Genomic DNA, 20196 nt, shown 5'->3' on the forward strand with positions numbered 1-20196 from the left:
TCTTAATGTCTATACGGCTAAGTTGCACGATATTCAGGATAATTGTACCTCCATCTATCAATTTGCGGATGATTTTATTATTGCCTCATATCATAGAGATTTTGATTTGGCTGAGGCCAATCTCCACAGTAAAGTTCGAGAGTTTAATCTTGCGGCAAATACGTTAAATCTGTCATTCAACCTTGAGAAATGCAACCTGATGTATGTTGCAAAGGGTAACCGTAAAACTCTGAACAATAATTTTGGCAGTGTGATGATTAAACAGACAAAAAGTATTAAGTTCCTTGGTCGTGTAATAAGCTCATCACTGACCCTAGGAACGCACTATGATCAGATAATCAAGCACTCGGCCTTCAATTTAAATTTTTTCAAGATGTTGACTTCTGTCAGGGCTGGGTTACACCCCTCAGACTGCTATGAAGTTCTATAGAAGCTTTATAAGATCAAAAATTGAGTATTGTAGGACCACCACCGGTCATGCAAATAAGACTGTGATCAGAAAGATTACTATCTTTCAAAATTGCTTCCTTAGGAGAAGTTTAGGGGTTCCTCCAGCTACACCAGTTCCCTTGCTGTATGCTGTTGCCTATGAGTTACCACCCACTGAAAGATCTCTTTGGCTTACTGCCAAAGAAATCGTGAAATTAAAACAAACAAACTCTAGCATTTACAAAATGATTGAAAACTCTGCAGAGGTTAAATCCAGTTATAGCTTTGTTTTCAAAAAATTTGAAGAGATTTTTGTGAATACCAATGTAAATTTAATGACCGTAAACTGTGAAAACTCGGTGGTGATAGATGACTCCTTGTCTAGAGCGAAAAGCAAATTTTCTAATCATGAAATTAAAGCTATTTTTGCTGAAAAAATCGATGAAATCAAGCGTGATGGTGTCGATCTTCTGGCAACTGATGCGTCTGTTGAGCTTAATGCCGTTGGGTGTGGCATTTTTAATGGAGCATTTGTTTAAAATAGAAATGCGAACCTCCTCCACTTTTGGTGAGTTGTGGGCCTTGCTTAAGGCCTTAGATATTGCGAAAGAATGCAAAATGAGTAAGATCTGTATTTTTACTGATAGTCTGAGTTCATGTCTGCTGCTCAAGAAAGCAAGCTCCAACAACTGCTGTGTTACTCTTTTTAAACAAAACGTAAATGAATACGGTTTTGACAGTGTTCGGGTGATTTGGACGCCTGGACATGTTGGTATTCCAATAAATGAAAGAGCCGATGCCATTGCAAAAAAAGCTGTTTGCTACGGCTCAATATTGAGCATAGAATTCACTTTTGAAGAGGCACTCAGAATTATAAGAAATTTAATATTCAGGGATTGGTATGACGGCTGTCGTTCATTCTCAGAAGAAAAACCAAACCTTTTTGCCAAACTGCATGATTGCTTGCCGACAAAACCTTGGTTTCATAAAGCTTCCTTTGATGTCAAAATTATCAAAATGGTAAATAGAATACTAGTAGGATGTACTTATGACATCATATATTTCCAAAAAATAGGGGCCAATAACACTGATCTTTGTATGTGCGGTGAAACTAACTCTTACGTTCACAGAATCTTTAACTGTCCACTCCTTAATCACATCAGAACAAATTACAGCAAGCTTGATTCATACACGGACCTCGTTTCCGTATTTAAAAACAATGAAGTCTTTAGGTCTTTTATTTCATTTCTTAGTGCTGCCAGCCTTTCCTTTTAAATAATGTCACTCTCAAAACTTTGATGCACCAGAGCACTTAGTTTTGCATACTGAAAATAGGTATTTTTCAATACCAAACGTTGAACACCCTGGCTTTTTGTGGATGTAAAATCCCGCCAAACACATCTCAAATTCCAAAAAAAAACCATACAGGTAGTATTGTATCTGTTTGAGGACACCTTAATTCCGGATGCCGTTTGGTCTTTTTTGGTCTTTAGTCTGGCACAACTTGACTTCTAACAGCTGATTTTTACTTTGTCAAGCTTGTCCGTAGTGGAAGCAAATCTATATATGGTGATATGGTAGAGTAGCTAATTTTTTTTATTACGATTTGCTACGTCAAAGTGACCAGCTTAGCTGTTGCGTTTTTTTTTTATTTGTTTGCATTCTCATTCTCAGATTTTCACGTTCAAAGTACCAAATTTCAAAAACAAAATATATGTAAATATCGTTGTTGCTCTGGCTTCACCACCTTGTATAGTAGTTGTGCAGTTTCAGAGGATTTACAGAACTACTTTATATGCGTTCTTGATGCCATTGCCCCTAATGACATTAATGGTCGTTTCATCTCTAAATACCAATTTATCGTTTTAATAAAGATCTGAATTTTTCGTTTTTAAAAGCATTTAATAAGATTTAGTTCGTTTCTCCCGATTTTTAATAAGACCAATAAAGGTCGATATATGCAAAATTTTGTAGCTCAAATCTTAATCTGAGTTGAAAATATATGTACATGAGAATGTATTTATAGGAAACGCTAATCTCTATTCTTCTGATTTCCTGAGTTTCTTCTTTCTGAGTTATGGAAAGAACTTCTTGAATATTACTTAAAAGCTCTGTCGAATAGTACAACTTGTTTAAAAGTTTGAAAATTAAAAAAGATTCGTATAATTAAAACCTAATATCTTTTTTAATATTATTATTGAAAATCATACTCATTGCAATATTTTAATCAAGTATATATAATTAGAAACTGGCAATGCTGTGAAGTTACTCGCCATTTTGTTTTGCATTTTTCACCACTTGGGTGCATAGAAAATTTTAAGAAGGCGAGACAAATCTGCTTCAAATTTCAGATTGGATTAAAAATTTGAGAGAATTTTGAAGAAAGTGAAAGATACAGTTTTATGATTAATAGTGATATGACTTTTGAAATGATTTGTGATTGATCTTAATCGAAAGGTATGGATTGTATTCCAGACAGTTTTAGAAATAAAAGCAGAACACAGGGAGCGAATTAGTAGACGTCTTCGTATCTAGTGTGGTAGAAAAGGCGTTGATAAATTTTTTCGACTATCGTCGACGGACGACAGTTGACGACGTTAGAGCTAATCAGAATTGTGATTTCTGTTTAAATACTTGAATCTAATGGAAAAATAAAATATCATAATAGAAATAGTGTAAATAAGTAATTGGGAATGTAAGTTATATAAAAAATGATATTCGGGTAGTTCGAGCGATAAGAAAACTCAAGTAGAGTATGTGATGAATGACGAATATAGTTGTGGTTGTGTATGTAGGTTTGTGTATAAAGCAGTGCGTTGGGGATATAATGGATTAAGGTGTATTCAGTCAATTTAGTTTTTTAAGTATATGGAGAAATAACTATTTTATCCGCAAATAAAATATATTTATATAAGAATTGCTTGTTTTGGTATTATCGAGATAATTTGAATATGTAATTCAAAGTCGAATAAAATATTTTGGGGTATGGGGTTGCTGTCGTTATCGAGACCATTTTTTGATTTGGCTAAAGGTGTAGCACTTTCTATGTTTCAAATGCTCAATTTCCATTGGAGTACAATTTTTCATTTAATATTGCAGAACTATTTATCATTTCTCAAGTAAGAAGAGATTCGACGTCAATGGTAAGAAGCGACGGCGCCGACGTTGTCGCACCCAAAGTAAAACAAAAAGAAAACATTTAATTGGCTTTGGAAAACAACAAACAATGTGGCTTGTTTTTTCGATTGAAAGTTCGGAATATATGGGAGGCATTAAAACTCAATGCTATAGAATTTTATTGGAATGATCTAAATAAAATAAATACATTTTAACCATATATGACCCTATTTATTTTTATTGCTATTAAGATATTGGATATACATATATTTTATCTCGATCTTTTTTAATTAATTTACTTAAAGGAAGCTAAGGGTGTATTTTAAGCACCTTTACAAGAAAAACTAGGATACGTAAGCACCTTCACAGAAGCAAATAACATGAGCAACAATGCCACCAGCACGTCCTGGAAGTCTTAAGGATCCGGAAATTGCCGATCTTTTCAACAAACATGATCCTGAAAAAATATTCGAGGATCTGCGCGAGATTGGCCATGGCTCGTTTGGCGCCGTTTATTATGCGCGATGCAATCTTACCAAAGAAATCGTGGCCATCAAGAAGATGTCCTATTTGGGCAAACAAAGCCTTGAAAAATGGCAGGACATTCTTAAAGAAATCAGGTTAAATGTTATTTTAGTTTATAGCAAATTGTCAATTGATAATAATTTTATTTTAGATTTCTGCGTCAATTGAATCATCCGAACACCATTGAGTATAAGGGTTGTTATTTACGTGAATCTACGGCGTGGCTGGTGATGGAATATTGTGTCGGTTCGGCTTCAGATATTATTGAAGTGCACAAGAAGCCATTACATGAGAATGAAATTGCAGCAATTTGTGATGGCGTTTTGAATGGTCTAAGTTACTTACACAGCTTAGGGAGAATACATAGAGACATAAAAGCAGGGAATATCCTTCTCACGGATAATGGTATTGTCAAATTAGCAGATTTTGGTAGTGCTGCCATTAAATGTCCGGCTAATAGTTTTGTCGGCACGCCGTACTGGATGGCGCCAGAGGTAATTCTGGCTATGGATGAAGGGCAGTATGACGGCAAGGTAGACGTGTGGTCATTAGGTATTACTTGCATTGAATTGGCTGAACGAAAACCTCCATATTTTAATATGAACGCAATGTCTGCTCTTTATCACATTGCTCAAAATGATTCTCCAACCTTATCGGTAAGATTGCATGTTTTATAGACTTCTATAACGAATAAAAAAATATATATTATTTACAGAAAAACGAATGGTCGGACACGTTTTGCAATTTTGTCGAGTTGTGTCTTAAAAAAATGCCCGTGGAGCGTCCCTCGTCATCGAAACTGCTAAAACATACATTTTTGACGCAGCCACGTTCAGATATTGTACTGTTGGAGCTGATCGCCCGTACAAAGGCGGCTGTGCGTGAACTAGATAATTTGAACTACCGTAAAATGAAGAAAATTCTTATGGTAGACACCTGCGAGACTGAGAGCGCCATTGGCGATACGGATGATACACAAGACGAACACGCCGGTGGCGATAGCAGCAAAAGTAATAGTATTACTTCAGAACACTCCATACATTCGGTGGGTGTGTCGGCGGCCAGTAGTCAAGTAGTACAGCCATCTCAAACCTATGTCTTAGTACAAATGTGCGCAACTAATGTCTTTCTTTTTGTAGAGCTCTTCGTCGAACTCTATCCCCACCGCTCAAAACCACATATTGACGCAACAGCAGCATATTGCTGTAAATTATCAGCAACAAGCAGCTGCAGCCGCGGCGGCGGCAGCAGCCCAAACAGCGGCTGTGAGTGGAGCTGCAGCACGAAATTCTTCACGCCAGCGGAATCTGCCACCATTACCTAATATAATGCACAATATGAATAACAATGTTACTCCTACGAACTCAACTTCGGTCGTACCAGCGCCTATAATGCCGGTGTCGGTCACAGGTCATCCAGTTGGTAGCGGAGGCTCCCCTGCAGCAACAGCAAATATGAGCACTGGCATGTTGTCGCAGGCTATTGGTGTTGGCGTGGGAAGTGCTGGTGGCGGTGGTGATCGTATGCCGCGCTATTTATCATCACCCGCTGCCGCTGCCGCCGTATACGCAGCATCTTCACAGCAAGCCATCTCAAATGCTGTAAATGAGCATGGACCGAACAATTTTGCAACAATTCGAACTACAAGCATCGTAACAAAACAACAAAAGGAACATATGCAGGTAAAAAATTTGTATATTTCGAGAGTTTGTGGTCATTCAATTTTTGATATGCATCTTAAACGTTTTTTGTTTCTACATATATACATTTTTTAAGTACATTATTCTCACGATTGAACATTTTATGTTTGTTGCCAATTGTTGAAATTTTAATTGATGTTAATAGAACACTTGAATAAATTTTGCGATATTACTTAAAATTTTGCACTAGAACAAGAGTTCAGAATGGTAAAATTGTGTCACTTTGGGCGATAAATTGCGTGACTTTTATAATAAGTATCGCCTTAGATTTTGGGGTCAAATAAATTTGGCTATCCAGTAGAGTAAAATAAAAATAACGACTTTACTTACAGTAATTAATGTTTTAGAAAGAAAAGTTATGAAGTGTTTTTTGGTTTGGTTACATAAGTACTGCATCACAACGAATATTTTTTCCGTTTCCTATTTTATGTTAAACGAACATTTTTTCCCACTAATATATTTATTTAGCACTGCCTCCTAAATGCCATGTGTGAGCGGTTGTTTTTTTCGGTGCCGAAAACTTGTTTCCAAACGAATATTTTGTCCTGTACAGTAAACAGCTTTGATTTTAAAATGCAATGACTTGTTTGAGTGGGAAGTTTTTCGTTTGTTTGCTAAAACAATCATTTTCTAACGATTTGCAAGAATAATAATGTTTCAATATAATAATAATTTATATAGTTTTTCTATTATAATTAGCGTTGGTTAGAGGCAGTTTTGTTTTTAATCTCTTTTCAATTCTTCACTTAATATGCCATCTGGAACTAATAATTAAACTTAAAATATTTTAGCTGTAGCCGGTTGGGTTGAAATAAATGTACTTGACATTAAACTACTCTGAAGTAATTGTAACAAAGAATCTCTTACAATAAATTGTTTCATTGAAGCATTTTTCACATGCATCATGTATATTTGTAAAAAAATATATATCCTGAAAATTAATTCCACCTTACTCTCGCTAGGAATCGTACTCTTATGTCCTGTGCCCATCCAAATGCGGCGAAAGTGGCAATTGTATAATCTCATAACTAATTAGGATGTGCAAAACGAGCGAATGGGATAATTTAAAACACCTGATGGCCGCAATAAAACAAAAAGTCACACGCATTCTGTTTGAGTAACAACACTGCCGATTTCTTTAAATTTTGCTTTCATTCCATCTAAAATGAGATACGAAATTACGTTTAATCTATTTCATTTATTACACTTCAATCGCTATGTGTTGGGGCTTAAATCAAATACAACTGGTGCTGGCTTTACACACTTATCAAATCGAAATCATAAAGGCTAGTTGTTCTGCCTTTTCATTCAAACATTGTCTGCGATTTTAAGGAATGTTTTATTACTGTTTTTTCGTTAATTGTCTGAAAGCAAAATATATAAATTATATATTATGTAGAATATTTTTGTCTATATTTGACAAACTTACTGTATCCAGTTCCAACTGTATTTTGAAGTCCATTTTGATGAAAAAACTAAGAATTTCATTAGTCATTGTATACACACATACCTACAAATTTTTAGTGCATACACATTTGATGGCATCATTAATAATGAGATTTTTGGTTATTTTTTTTATTTTTAATGAAAGTTTTTTTGTAATAAAACACATATGCGCTTACGCCTTTTAATTTATATTGCCCTAGCTTTGGTGCCCAAAAAATACGTCCGCAGTAAAAACGAATCGTGTCATATTAAAAATAATGTGCCTTTCTTGAGAATAACGCTTTATTAATTATTAATTTTTAAACGAAGGAGGATTTAAACATTTTCAGTTCCCGACAGGTGTTTGATTATTTGAGTGAATTATTATTTCTAATATTTATTTTTGAAAACCTAAACATTTTAATCGCAATCCCAAACTTTTTTTAATTAGTCCAATTATCCAATAATTAATCCATTTCAAAAATTTAATTTTTGTTAAAAAAAAACACAAAAAAATATTCATATTTCAAAGAATTGCGAGCGAATATACTATATTAAAGAACAAAATAAGTTTTTCCACACAAACGGATGGCTTTTTAGTTTTTTGCCGGCTCAGAGACTTTTATAGTATATTTAAAAATGGATTTTTAAATTTAATTTCTTAAAAATCTGTTAACTTCTTCAACGCGACTTAGTGATCTTTGAGTGCAGTACTATTTTCCCTACTTTTTACGGATTAGAAATACAGTTTGTTGCTGGACTAATCTCGCACAATTCAAGCATTTTTTTTTTAAAGTGAACGAAAAAATGGTGTTGGAAATTATTTCAATGCTTATTTTGTAATTTTCTGACTCTAGTCGTTTCTGCGACCAACTTCAGTAGACTCCAATGCATCTTCTCCTTGAATGTAGCGCTATAGCGAGGGGAAAGTTGAGACATCTCGGCCAACACCAGTCAGAAGAAAGGCACAGACGCTCAATCCAACCAAGCTCTATCCTGAGTTTAAGGCACCTTTCTGGTCTAGAGACGTGAAAATTGAATAAAAACAATCGGTATCTATTGAAAATCATTTTTATTCATTAGATCAATTCTTTATTTACAAAAAAAAAAAATTTCAATGACAATAATAAAAAAATTGCTTCCCTTGACGTAACACATGCCATTGGCATAATTGATTGACCTGCTCAGCTACGGTCGATTATTGATCAGGAGGTATGCCGCTATGTGGGTATCATATTTAAAAAAAAATTTCTAAATATTTCATCTGTTTATTGGAAAAACAAAAAAAAAAGGATTTTTTCACGTTCTCGCTCTTGAAAAAAAATAGAAAAGTTGATTATCAATTATAATTCTACTACCCGCGATAGCCACAAGTCTACTCAATAACATATTAAAAATTCAAATCAATCGGTTCAGTACTTTTTGAGAAATTACCAACGCCAACTCGGAAAAAATAGTTTCGAAAAAAACACGGTTAACGCACTTATACCTGGGCGTCGTACTCCAAACCGGTATCGTTTTAAAGGACTGTAACCTTTAAACTACAACGAATTTCAAAATAAAAATGTACAAGTATTTTTTTGAAAGTATAAACTGTCATAACATGAAAAAAAAAACAAAAATCGATTTTTTCGAAATTCTAGACCCAAAAGATGCCTTAATAAGAAGTACAAACCTCGTAGAAAATCGAATCTAATCTAATCAGTAATTCTCTGTGGCCATATAACGGCAACCGTTGTGGTGTCCTTTATGATATCTTTAAATTCGATTCGATTAAATATATGAAAATAAATGTCCAAGGATTAGTTTTATTTAGGTGGCTAGCAATAAGCAATATTTTGTATCTAATTTAGATTTTTATTATTTTGCATTTGTTTTGCGTGACAGTTGCATATCATCGTGTGCTTAATTTAGCATTGTACCCTTAAAAGTGTTGTTGTTTCACAATGACTTTTAATTATTTCATTTCGTGAGGAATTGGATAGATTTAGTTGGATAGTAATTTGTTTATAGAAAAAACACTGTTAAAATACTTAAAGAAAAATATATATATTTAAAAAAAAAAAATTTATTTCGTATAAATTTACCGAATATTTACCATTTCCATGAAATACAGCTAAACAATCTAATAATGTGTTGTCCCCATTTTGTACAGGAGGAAATGCATGAACAAATGTCGGGCTATAAACGAATGCGCCGCGAACATCAGGCTGCGTTAGTGAAGCTCGAGGAGAAGTGTAAATTGGAAATGGAGGCCCACAAGGGCGGATTAGACAAGGAATACGATAATCTACTGCATAACTTTACAAGGGAACTGGAACGGCTAGAGGTGCGTTCGTCGTTGATGCATACTTTTTGTGTTTTTGTTTTTTAAGCTTATGCTTAATTTTGTATGCGTTTTCAGGCGAAACATCAGCAGGATTTGGAACGCCGACAAAAGCAAACATCTGCGGCTGAAAAGAAACTATTTAAAGAGATTTCGCTTAAACAGGAAAGCGACCGCAAAGCCTTTGATTTGAACCGCAAAAAAGAATACAAGGCGAATAAGGAGCGTTGGAAACGTGAACTTTCCATGGATGAATCGACACCTAAACGACAACGTGATTTAACGTTGCAATCGCAGAAAGACAATTTGAAGCAAGCGGAAGCGCAGGAAGAACAGCGATTGCTCAGAGTACAAAAACAGTATATTGAATTGGAGATGCGCAAGTTCAAAAGAAGGCGTCTAATATCTCTTCACGAACTCGAAGATCAATTGTTACGTGATGTGAGTGATGAGATGTTAACGCATAGTTGCTTTTTATTTTTTTATGAGAACTTGTATATATCTAGGAATTAAGCAAAAAGCAACACCAACTTGAACAGGCGCATGCTATGCTTCTAAAACATCACGAAAAAACGCAAGAACTGGAGTATCGGCAACAGAAAAGCGTACATCAACTTCGTGAGGAACAGGTATAAGAAATTGTGAACTTTTTTCTTGCATTTATAGTTAATTTTTTACTACTATATTATTGTATTTATGATTTCTGCTCAGATAAATACTCAGCACGACACGGAATTGAAGAACCAAAAGGACTATATGGAGCGAGTTAAGAAGGAGCTTCTGCGAAAGCACGCGCTAGAAATCAGACAACATCCTAAAAGTTTAAAGGTGTGTATAAATGTGTGTATCATAGTAGCATTTGATAAATATCAGCCCAGGATTGAAATGCTCGAAAATGACAAGAGGATGGTTCGGGTCTCGCTTATCGGAACGATTCGGCTTTCATTCCAGCAGCATTCTGCAAACATTTACGGCGAATGTTTATGTTGTAACGACAACAACAACTGATCGGGTATACGTTACCATAATTGCTACTATTCTAGCTGCATCCAAAATTATTATATATTTACGTTCTGGACACATTTGGACAATTTGTATCCTTAATCGATGACTTCTAAAACGTACCATTGAATTGCATGTATTATTATTTACTGATGCGCAAATTGATATGGTAACGTGTTTTTATTGCTTTCAGCAAGTCTTTCGAAGTGATCTACATGTAAAAAAAAATGTTATAAATATTTTGTTCTGCGGCAAATGACATTTCAGAAGTTAACCACTATATTATTAATACCCGAGTTTGCATTTATACTCGTATTATACTTTCTCATAATCCTTTCGTTATTTTTTTTTTTATTGTTTAGCAAAAAGAATTGCAAATCCGTAAACAATTCCGCGAAACGTGCAAAACTCAAACAAAACAATACAAACGGTATAAGGCACAAATTCTCCAAACAACACCGAAGGAACAGCAGAAGGAAGTTATTAAGCAGTTGAAAGAAGAGAAGCATCGAAAATTAACACTTCTCGGCGAACAGGTAAATTAGTCATTTTTGTCTCCTCCTCAGACTCACTTACTTTAAATTTACATTTGCAACTGCAGTATGAACAAAGTATTGCTGACATGTTCCAAAGTCAGAGCTATAAATTGGATGAGACCCAAGTGATTGAGTGCCATCGTACCAACGAACAGTTGGAGTACGAACTTGAAGTACTCACTGCCTATCAAAATAAAAACAAGAAACAAGCTCAGGAGCAGCGTGATCGTGAGCGCAAGGAGTTGGAAAATCGTGTAAACGTGCGAAGAGGTTTACTGGAGAGCAAGGTAATGCGGCGCTACATCTCCATTGTTTTTTTAAACATATTTTGTATGCTTTATTTTGTTTAGATGAATGCGGAATTGCAGCAATTCAATCAAGAACGTGCTGAACGTTTACGCATTAAACAAGAAAAGCATTCTAGAGAGCTGGAAGCTTTCGATCAGGAGTCACTTGCATTAGGTTTCAGGTAAGGGTATTCAAGATTTACAAATTTAGAGTTTTAGCAAACTTTGTTATATCCACTTGTGACCCTCTCTTTTAATTCTAAGAAATGGTTCTTGGCTGCTAAATTCCTATAAATATAAACCAAGTAAGGCGTAAGGCTTTTTTAGTTCTGCAATATTTATTTAGTTTTAATAACAATTTTTAATGTTGATGAGTTGATAAATAATGTTTGGGATTTAAGTGCGAAGAATATTTTTTAAAATTTTCCGAAAGTTACAATGTTGAGCAATAATATCCATTTGAGACCATAGCTTATCAATTCCAATTGTTCTTAGAAGAAAGCAAAAATCTTTAATCGATATCGGAATGAAACATTGGGATGAAACATTTTCATTAGCAGATGCCATAATAAAATACTGCCAAGAAAATGAGTGTTAGTTAAGAAAAGGTAAATAGGGTAACTCAATTAGGATTTTTAATAACTTCCACAAATCACACAGTATTTCACTCTTTTATTAATAAGATTCCACTGACTTATGGGTGAATGTGTGTGTGAACTATTTTTGATAATATTAAATTCAAGAGAATCGTACTATTTTAACTCTTAAAACTGTTCTAAGTTCCATACAAAAATTTCTATTTTTGATTTCAAAGAAAAAACCTCCAACAAGTTAAAATGTCTATATTCAATCTTACGGTTACAATATTGGATGCCTGCTAACAAGTTTTAAAGTGGAATTTTGTAATTTGTAAATGGGAAAGCGGTGTTTTGTGCAAGAAATAACTGCTATCTTTATTCTGTTTTAAAATATAATTTCGGATTATTTGGCCTATAAATAATGATAAAATTAAATATTTTAAATTTTACTGTAAATCAATTTGGAGACAAGAAAACGCAAATTCACACAGCCTATAGAAATATTTAAATAGTGGCAATTAGTTTGGCAGCCGGCGTCTAAAGTTTAGATATGTATACAATCAATGTCCAAAAAAGTGTACACCATATATTGACACGCTTGGACTTTTTATTTATTTACTTTTTAATTTTCTTTCTAAAATTGATTTTTTTAAGTTTCTAAATTAAATTTTTCTAAAATTTTGATAAAACTTCAAGTATGCAGTTTATAGATCATTGAGTTATGGTATAATAGAGTGCAAGTTACGCTAATTTTATAGAATTTAACGCCTACTCCATTTTTTTTATATGAAAAAAAAACAAAAAAAATTGCCAAAAATCCATGCAATTTTTCAACCGCTTAAAATTTGCACTTAAATATACATATATATAACATATATGGCCGAGCTTACCCTTCTATATGTGGTGTGCGTCTTGATGATGTTTCACAAATTGAGTTGCTTTTTTAAGAGGAGCTTTTTCATGTCAGAAATACACTCGGAACTTTGGCATTGCCTGCCGTTATAAAAAATTGTTCTTTCTATCATTTTGGTGTTTCATGTACGGAAATTCGAACCTACGCACTTCCGATTGGTAGTCACGCACCAATCCATTTGGCTACGGTGGCACTTTATTATGCCAAAATTCAAAGATATATAAAACAACATTCCCGAAAATTTTCTAAAAATTCTGAGTAAAAAGTTGGTAATTTTGATGAAAATTTTAGAAAAATTTAATTTAGAAACTTATTTATTAATATGTGGTGTGCATTTTATTTTAACGCTAATAGTACATACACAAAAATAAAAAAAAACAAAGGCGAATCTATCAGGTCAGTCCATAAGTTCGTGCGTTTTTTAAAGGTAGTTTTAAAATTAATGAAAAAGATGTTTAAAGTATTTATTATTCAATAATATATTTTCCTTCATTATTTACAATGACTTCCCAACGTTTAGGCAAATTTTTAATTCCCTGCTCAAGAAATTTTTTGTCCTTGGAGCCAAAATACGTTTCGATATCCCTTTTATAAGTTCTTTTGAGGAGTAGTTCTTGTTACTCATATGGGATTGAAGTCCACGGAAAAGGTGATAATCACAAGGAGCAATATCTAGAGAGTATGGTGGCTGCGGCATTAGCTCCCATCCGAGCTCGTTCAGCTTGCCTAATGTTTGCCTTGCGGTATGAGATCTTGCGTTGTCGTGGTGAAACAAAACTTTGCGTCTATTCACTAAAGACGTAAGTGCCTCATTCAGGTTTGATAGCTGATGGGAAAAATAATCAGCAGTTATCGTCTGGTTTGGTTCCAGAAGTTCATAATAAACAATACCGGCCATACCCCACCAAATAGACAGGACAATCTTCTTGGGGTGAAGGCCATCTCTAGGCGTCGGTTCTGGTGTTTCATCTTTATCTAACCACTGGCGTTTCCGAACAAGATTATTGAAAAGGACTCATTTTTCATCACCAGTAACGATACGGTTCAAAACACTTTCATTTTCCAGCCGTTACAGTAGCTGAGAACACACATTCACTCTCTGCTGAAGGTTGGCGACGGAAAGTCTATGCGGAACCTATTTTCCCAGCTTTGAAACCTTTCCCAATTGAACCAGATGCGCGTGAACTGTTACATGCGATGAATTTAACCTCTGAGCTATCATATCGACTGTCAAATTTGGCTCAGCTTCCACGAGTTCGAGCAAGGCGTCGGAGTTAAAGACTTCAGGACGACCAGTGCGTGGGGCATCCTCCACGTCGCAGTTACCACTTCGGAGTGTTGAAAACCACTTTTGCGCAGTCCTTACACTCACGGTATCCTCTCCGTGAACAGTGTTTATTTCTGCAGCAGCAGTTATTGTATTTTTACCACTTTTATAAAAAAAAAATAAAATATGCCTCTTATACGCATTCGAAGATTCCATTTTATTTTTTAACAACACGTGCTTCTATCCGCGATTAAAATCGTGCAGATTGTAATTGAAAGTATAAGGACAAGTCCACCTAGCATATGGCACAGCACAACATTTTGAACATATTGATACAGATTTATGTTGTTATATTATATGAATTATAACTTAGTAATATTCTAATACGTATTTGGTATTCTTTTTTCTTCAATTTTTAGCGCCCTATCACTCAGCGAGGTGTCGCGGGAAACATACCCTGACGAGGAGGGTAGCTTATCAGGGTCCATGATAAGTTTAGCGCATAGTAATAGCTCTACAAGTTTTCCGGCTGGCTCCCTATAGCATAGAAACGTAAATAAGTGTAATAATGGCAATTTTAATAACACTAACATAATTTCAATAACAAAGAAAGGATTTCGTAATTCTAGTGATGATGGTAAAAACCAATTAAAAGACGACATTGAAGTAAATCGATTAAATCAGGTGTCGCTCTCTTCAATGTAAAAAAAAAACTAAAAGCAAAAACTTAAAAATTCAAAATTTAAAGCAAAAATACATTAAAGAAGGAAAAAGTATGAACAATACGCATGTGAGTGAAAATAAAAAGAAACTAAAATAAATTAATAAAAGTAAACAAAAAATATGCAATTTATTGAAGATAAAATAATAACATAAACATAAATAATAATATTAGCAGTTGACGCGAGTTATATTTATTATTAAGTTAATAAACTAATTAAAATTAAAAAAAATACAATCGAAAATTAATAACAGCGACATAGAGAAAAACAAAAGCAGATATAAAAGACGGTAACTAAAATAAAATAAATTTGCATTAGTGAAAAATTCCTTAAGCCTTGGAAAGCTTGGAATAAAATAATCGAAAATAGGCGTAAAAAGCTAGCTGCAAATAGGGGCGTTAATTTTTTATATAATGCAGTATAATAGCCGCTTAAAGAAATATATACATGCATGTAGATTACAAAATATCATAAAAAAAATCTGTCATGCGTCCGCACGAATGCTCGCTTACACACATCCATATATGGGACTGTATGTACATTAAGTTTTCGAAACATTATTCCTGCTTAATAGTTTCCATACGAAAAAAAGTTCAAGTATTAAAATACAACAAAATTTAAATTATTAAAAATTTGAATTTTAAAATACAGCAAAATTTAAATGTTTAAAAATTTCAATTTTATAATACAAAATTTTAATTATTGAAAAATTCATTTTTAAAATACAGCAAAATTTAAATTATTAAAAATTTCAATTTTAAAATACAAAATTTAAATTATTGAAAAATTCCGTTTTAAAATACATCAAAATTTAAATGTACCTATGAAAGATCGCATTGCATAATTTTTCATACAACGCAAATGTATATGCTCATATAGCGAAAGTACGGCAAAAACGATAGGCATTAACAAAAGAACTGTTCATATGTATTATGTACATACAACACAAATACTATACCCAGATATGTATACGTACGTACGCACATATGCCTGCATATTGATACATTCTGCGGACACCGCCAAATTTACAACTTACAATTCGAATGCCATTTTTCCTATAACTATATAAACACACACACATGCTTAAACTTACCTAATATATGTACATATACATGTGTATGTGGGGATTTAAATTAATCTAATAGTTTTGTAGCTATATTTTATAACCTACGCACTGCCCTTCACACAAGCTATTGCGGGTACTTTTGTTGTGCTGATCCAGTGAATTTCTTTTCTAAGTTATTTTATAGAAAATGTATGTATAATAAATACACAACAGCATGGACAAATTTTTATAATTTTCTGGTTGTGATATAACAAATCAAAGAATTTGCAACATCTTTATTTAAATTGGTTAAATGATCAATGTCGTAATAGAGTTATTATTCCGTCACATTTATCTGTATTTTCGTCTGTTAGCAGAGTCTAGTCCCACCATTATATTATATATGCACACATTGTGTATAATTGTTGGAAATTTTGTTTATATGTATAACTTGGGATAACTCTTTGGCCGAACTTTTTGAAATTTGCACGCTTTTATTGTCATAGTCCCAATATAAGTTCTATCGTTGAATCTATCGTATACTACCACGAATCCGTGAGAAATCTGTCGAAAAAAATTTAAACACTCCAAAAAGGTGTGGACTTACTAATACTAACTTCAAAGTGTCGCTTTACGCTTCAGTTTCTCAATTTCCTGCCAAAACCAAAAGCGCTCGTTCCGATATGCGAGAAAGTCATTGATAATTGATAAATATTTTGTTTTGGCTTTTGTTGTTGTTGTAGCACCAACATTCGCATTCCCCCTAAATGTTTAAGGAATGCTCCTGGAGTAACTTAATTTGGTCGGATACAAGTTTGGATCGTTCCGGTAACGCAGGAACATTTGTTATTTATTTCATTCGCCTTTTTAAATAATTTCTATACAAGTTATTTGAAGCTTGAAGTAAAAAAAGCTATTTTCTACACCAACAACAACAACCTGCTTCCACTTAGAGCAATTGAATTTTAATAGGTGAAAAAGTAAACGAGCTCATATTAACTTCTCGCGCATTCCTCAATTCGCAAAGCTTGGCAGTGATTATTATGACTACCGCGGCTAATGACTGCTTTCTAAATGCTTGTGTAAAAAAAATTTAAGCATAAATATATGTGAAAAGCCTTACTAAATTATTTTAACTACAAAAAAATGTCTAAAAAACAGTAAGGGTAAGTGAGTAAAAGAAACCTCTTTACTAAAAACTAATTATTATTACAGGTGATACATAGTTTTTTATAAAAAAATCATACTTTTTTACCAAAGCATAAGGCTTTAGCACAAATATAGATGGTTTACGAATATACGGAGTAGCGGTCAGTAACCGTTTTGCAGATTAGTGGTCACTAATAGCGACTGGCTGATAGCTTTTTTATGAATACCGGCATAAAGTTGGCGTAATTAAATATTTGCATTTCAAACAAATGATTTTTATTTTTGACGTCCAAACTTGCATAGGCCCTTTAAATGTATAAGGGACATTTAATAGTTTTTACAAAAGCACAACGATTGTACGCGCATTTGCGAGTTATTTTAGCGACACATACTATTGTTTTTGGCTTTTAGATTTTCGGTTATAGATGGTTGGAATTGGTGCAATTATACTATGCCAAGCTTGTTTGTTTTTTAAAGCATTTTAATGTGGCAATTAAATAGAATTTAAGCAAGCGGCTTGCATTATTTATAATGCACAATTTACAAAAATTGTCAATTATGTTAGAAAATTGTTGTGTATCTATCGTACATTTCGGAAAGCAATTTAGTGCTGGCTGAAACGTTTTATAGACATGCATCTTCTATCCCAGGAAACTCAGTAAATCAATAAACAATTTTGCTAACATTCCAATTAAATAACGTTTGGCCGCTTATGTGGCGGGAAAATTTTCGTAGCAAATTAAAATTTTCAAATGGCACTGTGCAGCCACCAATAATCTTAAAAATCAACAAGTTATACACAGTTCAAGCCCGTTGTGGTAGCAGTGCGAACATGTTTGCTGCTGTAATTAAAGCCGAGCTGAACTGAACGCAAACTGAGTATCCTAAGGAAAGTATTGATTTGCTGTTCATTGTTATTGTATTACAGCGCATCAGTCATCCTGAGTATTATTCTTTAGTTTTGAATACGGGCGTACAAACGTACCACAGTATCTTAAATGAATCAGAATCTGAATGTTAAGAGGTCATAGAAAATTAACATGCTCATAAAATTACAGCCCGTTTCACACTAGAGCGATCTTGTGCATTATTTCATATTGGCCATTGAATGGATATCGTGCTCGTATATGACTGGAATTACGCTTTCGCACTACTATTTCGAGCTGCTAATATTTTTATAACAAATATGAATATAAAGAAATTGCATGAAAATAAGGACTATATCAGAAGTTCTATTAATTATAAATTGGAAAGGGAAATTAGGATATTTAAAATAAAAATAATTTTTAAAAATTTTACAATTAGCTAAAATGTTGTGTTAATATAATATAATTTTAGTAAACAACTTAATATTGTATATTTGTTCATGTTTTTAACTTTTTTGTTGTTGAGCTGTGCACGCGAGAAAATGTTTGTTGTACAGCTTTTCTCTAGGCCACCGATTAATAGTTCGTTTCGTATGCTAACGGTTCAGTTTTGTTCGGAAAATAAAATAAATATATTAAAAATGTATAATTACACATACAATACTACAATTTTATAACATTAATTTCCAATAAATAAATATGAAAAAAAAAAACATGAGGGCTGGTCACGCCGTATTCGTTGCATTGCCAAACACAGCAGCTGCGTGAAAAGAAAGCAACGCATAATGCAATGCTTTGGTTTGGATACTTGAGCTCGGTGTGAAAATGCCCATACAGGCATAAATATTGTACAGTACTTTAATATAAATGTAATATTGTGTTATGTTGATGGAGGGAAGGGAAGGAAAGTAAATGAAATAAATAACCTCAAAGTTTATAAGAGCAACACAACAGAGTATTATTTATAGTCAAAAATGGATGACAAAGTCGATTTCAAATTATAACTCCATTTAATTCTACTTGATGAAAATAACCGAAAAATGAAAGACTCCAACAATATTTTTCGTAGTAATAAAAAAATGTTTGAAATGCATATTTTGTAAAATTATTATTTTGGCTTTAAAGCAATTTATATCGTTGTTCCTTTCCTCCATTTCAATTAATATTTATTTTAAGTAAGAGCTATAAAGATGCAATGTTGATTGCAACAGAGAACGCCACATATAAAATATGTAGAATAGTTTCCACGCCAGCAAAAACAAACCAATCATAAATGTTAAAATTAAAGAAGCAAAACAGATCCAAACCACAATTTTAGTAGTTTAGTTTTGTAGTAACTTAAAATTTGTAACAATACACACATATACATGCATATACATACATACATATATTAAAAGAAAACTTAAAAACGTATTAAAAGATCATAAGAAAAACTTTAAAAACCATTTTATGTTTAAAATAATGAAATCAAATTTATTTTATTTTTATGCTAGATATTATAATAAAAAACATGAAATAACAAAATTAATACGTCTATAAACAATAAAGACGACGAAAATTATATAATTCAATAGTTTTACTTTGTCAACTCAATCACAAAATACCATATTCTCGGGTAGTTGTGTTCTAGCGGATTTATTTTCTCTAGAAAAAAATTCTCCAATTTTGAACTCCTGGGTATAACATTTTTTCTTAAAAAATTTTGAGTGTAGAAAATTCGAACTTCGAAACAGCTGAATTCTGAATTTTTTCACACAGTTCTAAGTGGTGCGAATTGTGTCAAAATTTTAACTGCTTCAAACAAAAACGGAAAAAAGTGAGAAGAAGTAAATAAATATTAAACAATTCATAATAAATATAACATTAGAAACACAGTAGAAGTCAGACTACAGAAACAGCTGCAAAGTGAAAACCCAATTTTCTCGAATCGATGGTGCATTTAATTGAGAACGGCCATACGATCATGATGCTTTGAGTCAATTAATATCATTCAAACAAATGCTCCTCTTTTGAATCAACAGCAGAAAGCAGCGTACGAAATATTGGTCGACTTCATCGAAAGAGTTCTTCCCCGATGTTGCTGTTGTTGTAGCAGTTTACTAAACCCTGATGGTGCAGTGTAGTAATCGATCGTCATCATCTAACGGTGGACTCAGGAAACGTGCTGTTTCGGCAGGTTGGGTCCAGAGGGAGAGGGGATGTGATTATGTAGTTAGTATCGTGCGGTGTGTCTTCCTATTCTGGACATATATCGACTATGGCCCGGTTGATTCTGCATAAGTAGAAGTTTAACCTACTACAATATCCAG

General features: G+C 33.3%; 1 protein-coding gene across 5 annotated transcripts; it reads left to right on the top strand.

Annotated features, from left to right (window-relative positions):
* The first annotated feature begins 2732 nt into the window (after nt 1-2732).
* On the top strand, nt 2733-18550 carry LOC129239704 (serine/threonine-protein kinase Tao). Of its 5 annotated transcripts, none has more exons than XM_054875445.1 (14): nt 2733-2886; nt 3852-4166; nt 4223-4727; nt 4787-5146; nt 5211-5753; nt 9352-9525; nt 9601-9963; nt 10029-10151; nt 10234-10350; nt 10887-11060; nt 11126-11347; nt 11411-11529; nt 14525-14667; nt 14735-18550. In XM_054875445.1, the coding sequence occupies exons 2-13, from the start codon at nt 3937-3939 to the stop codon at nt 14646-14648; spliced, it is 3054 nt and encodes a 1017-aa protein (XP_054731420.1). In that variant the 5' UTR covers nt 2733-2886; nt 3852-3936; the 3' UTR covers nt 14649-14667; nt 14735-18550. The 5 variants fall into 5 exon arrangements, with proteins under 5 accessions (XP_054731420.1, XP_054731421.1, XP_054731418.1 ...); XM_054875446.1 differs by having other exon boundaries at nt 14525-14657; XM_054875443.1 differs by having other exon boundaries at nt 14525-18550.
* The last annotated feature ends 1646 nt before the right edge of the window (nt 18551-20196 follow it).

The sequence above is a fragment of the Anastrepha obliqua genome, chromosome 2 (genome assembly GCF_027943255.1).
Source record: "Anastrepha obliqua isolate idAnaObli1 chromosome 2, idAnaObli1_1.0, whole genome shotgun sequence".
NCBI classification, from domain to species: Eukaryota; Metazoa; Arthropoda; class Insecta; order Diptera; family Tephritidae; genus Anastrepha; species Anastrepha obliqua.

Coding starts and splice junctions, on each gene's coding strand:
- LOC129239704 (XM_054875443.1), top strand. CDS start 3,937: ATGCCACCAGCACGTCCTGGAAGTCTTAAGGATCCGGAAATTGCCGAT. Junction 4,728..4,786: donor ATGATTCTCCAACCTTATCG/GTAAGATTGCAT, acceptor TATTATTTACAG/AAAAACGAATGGTCGGACAC. Junction 9,526..9,600: donor GGGAACTGGAACGGCTAGAG/GTGCGTTCGTCG, acceptor ATGCGTTTTCAG/GCGAAACATCAGCAGGATTT.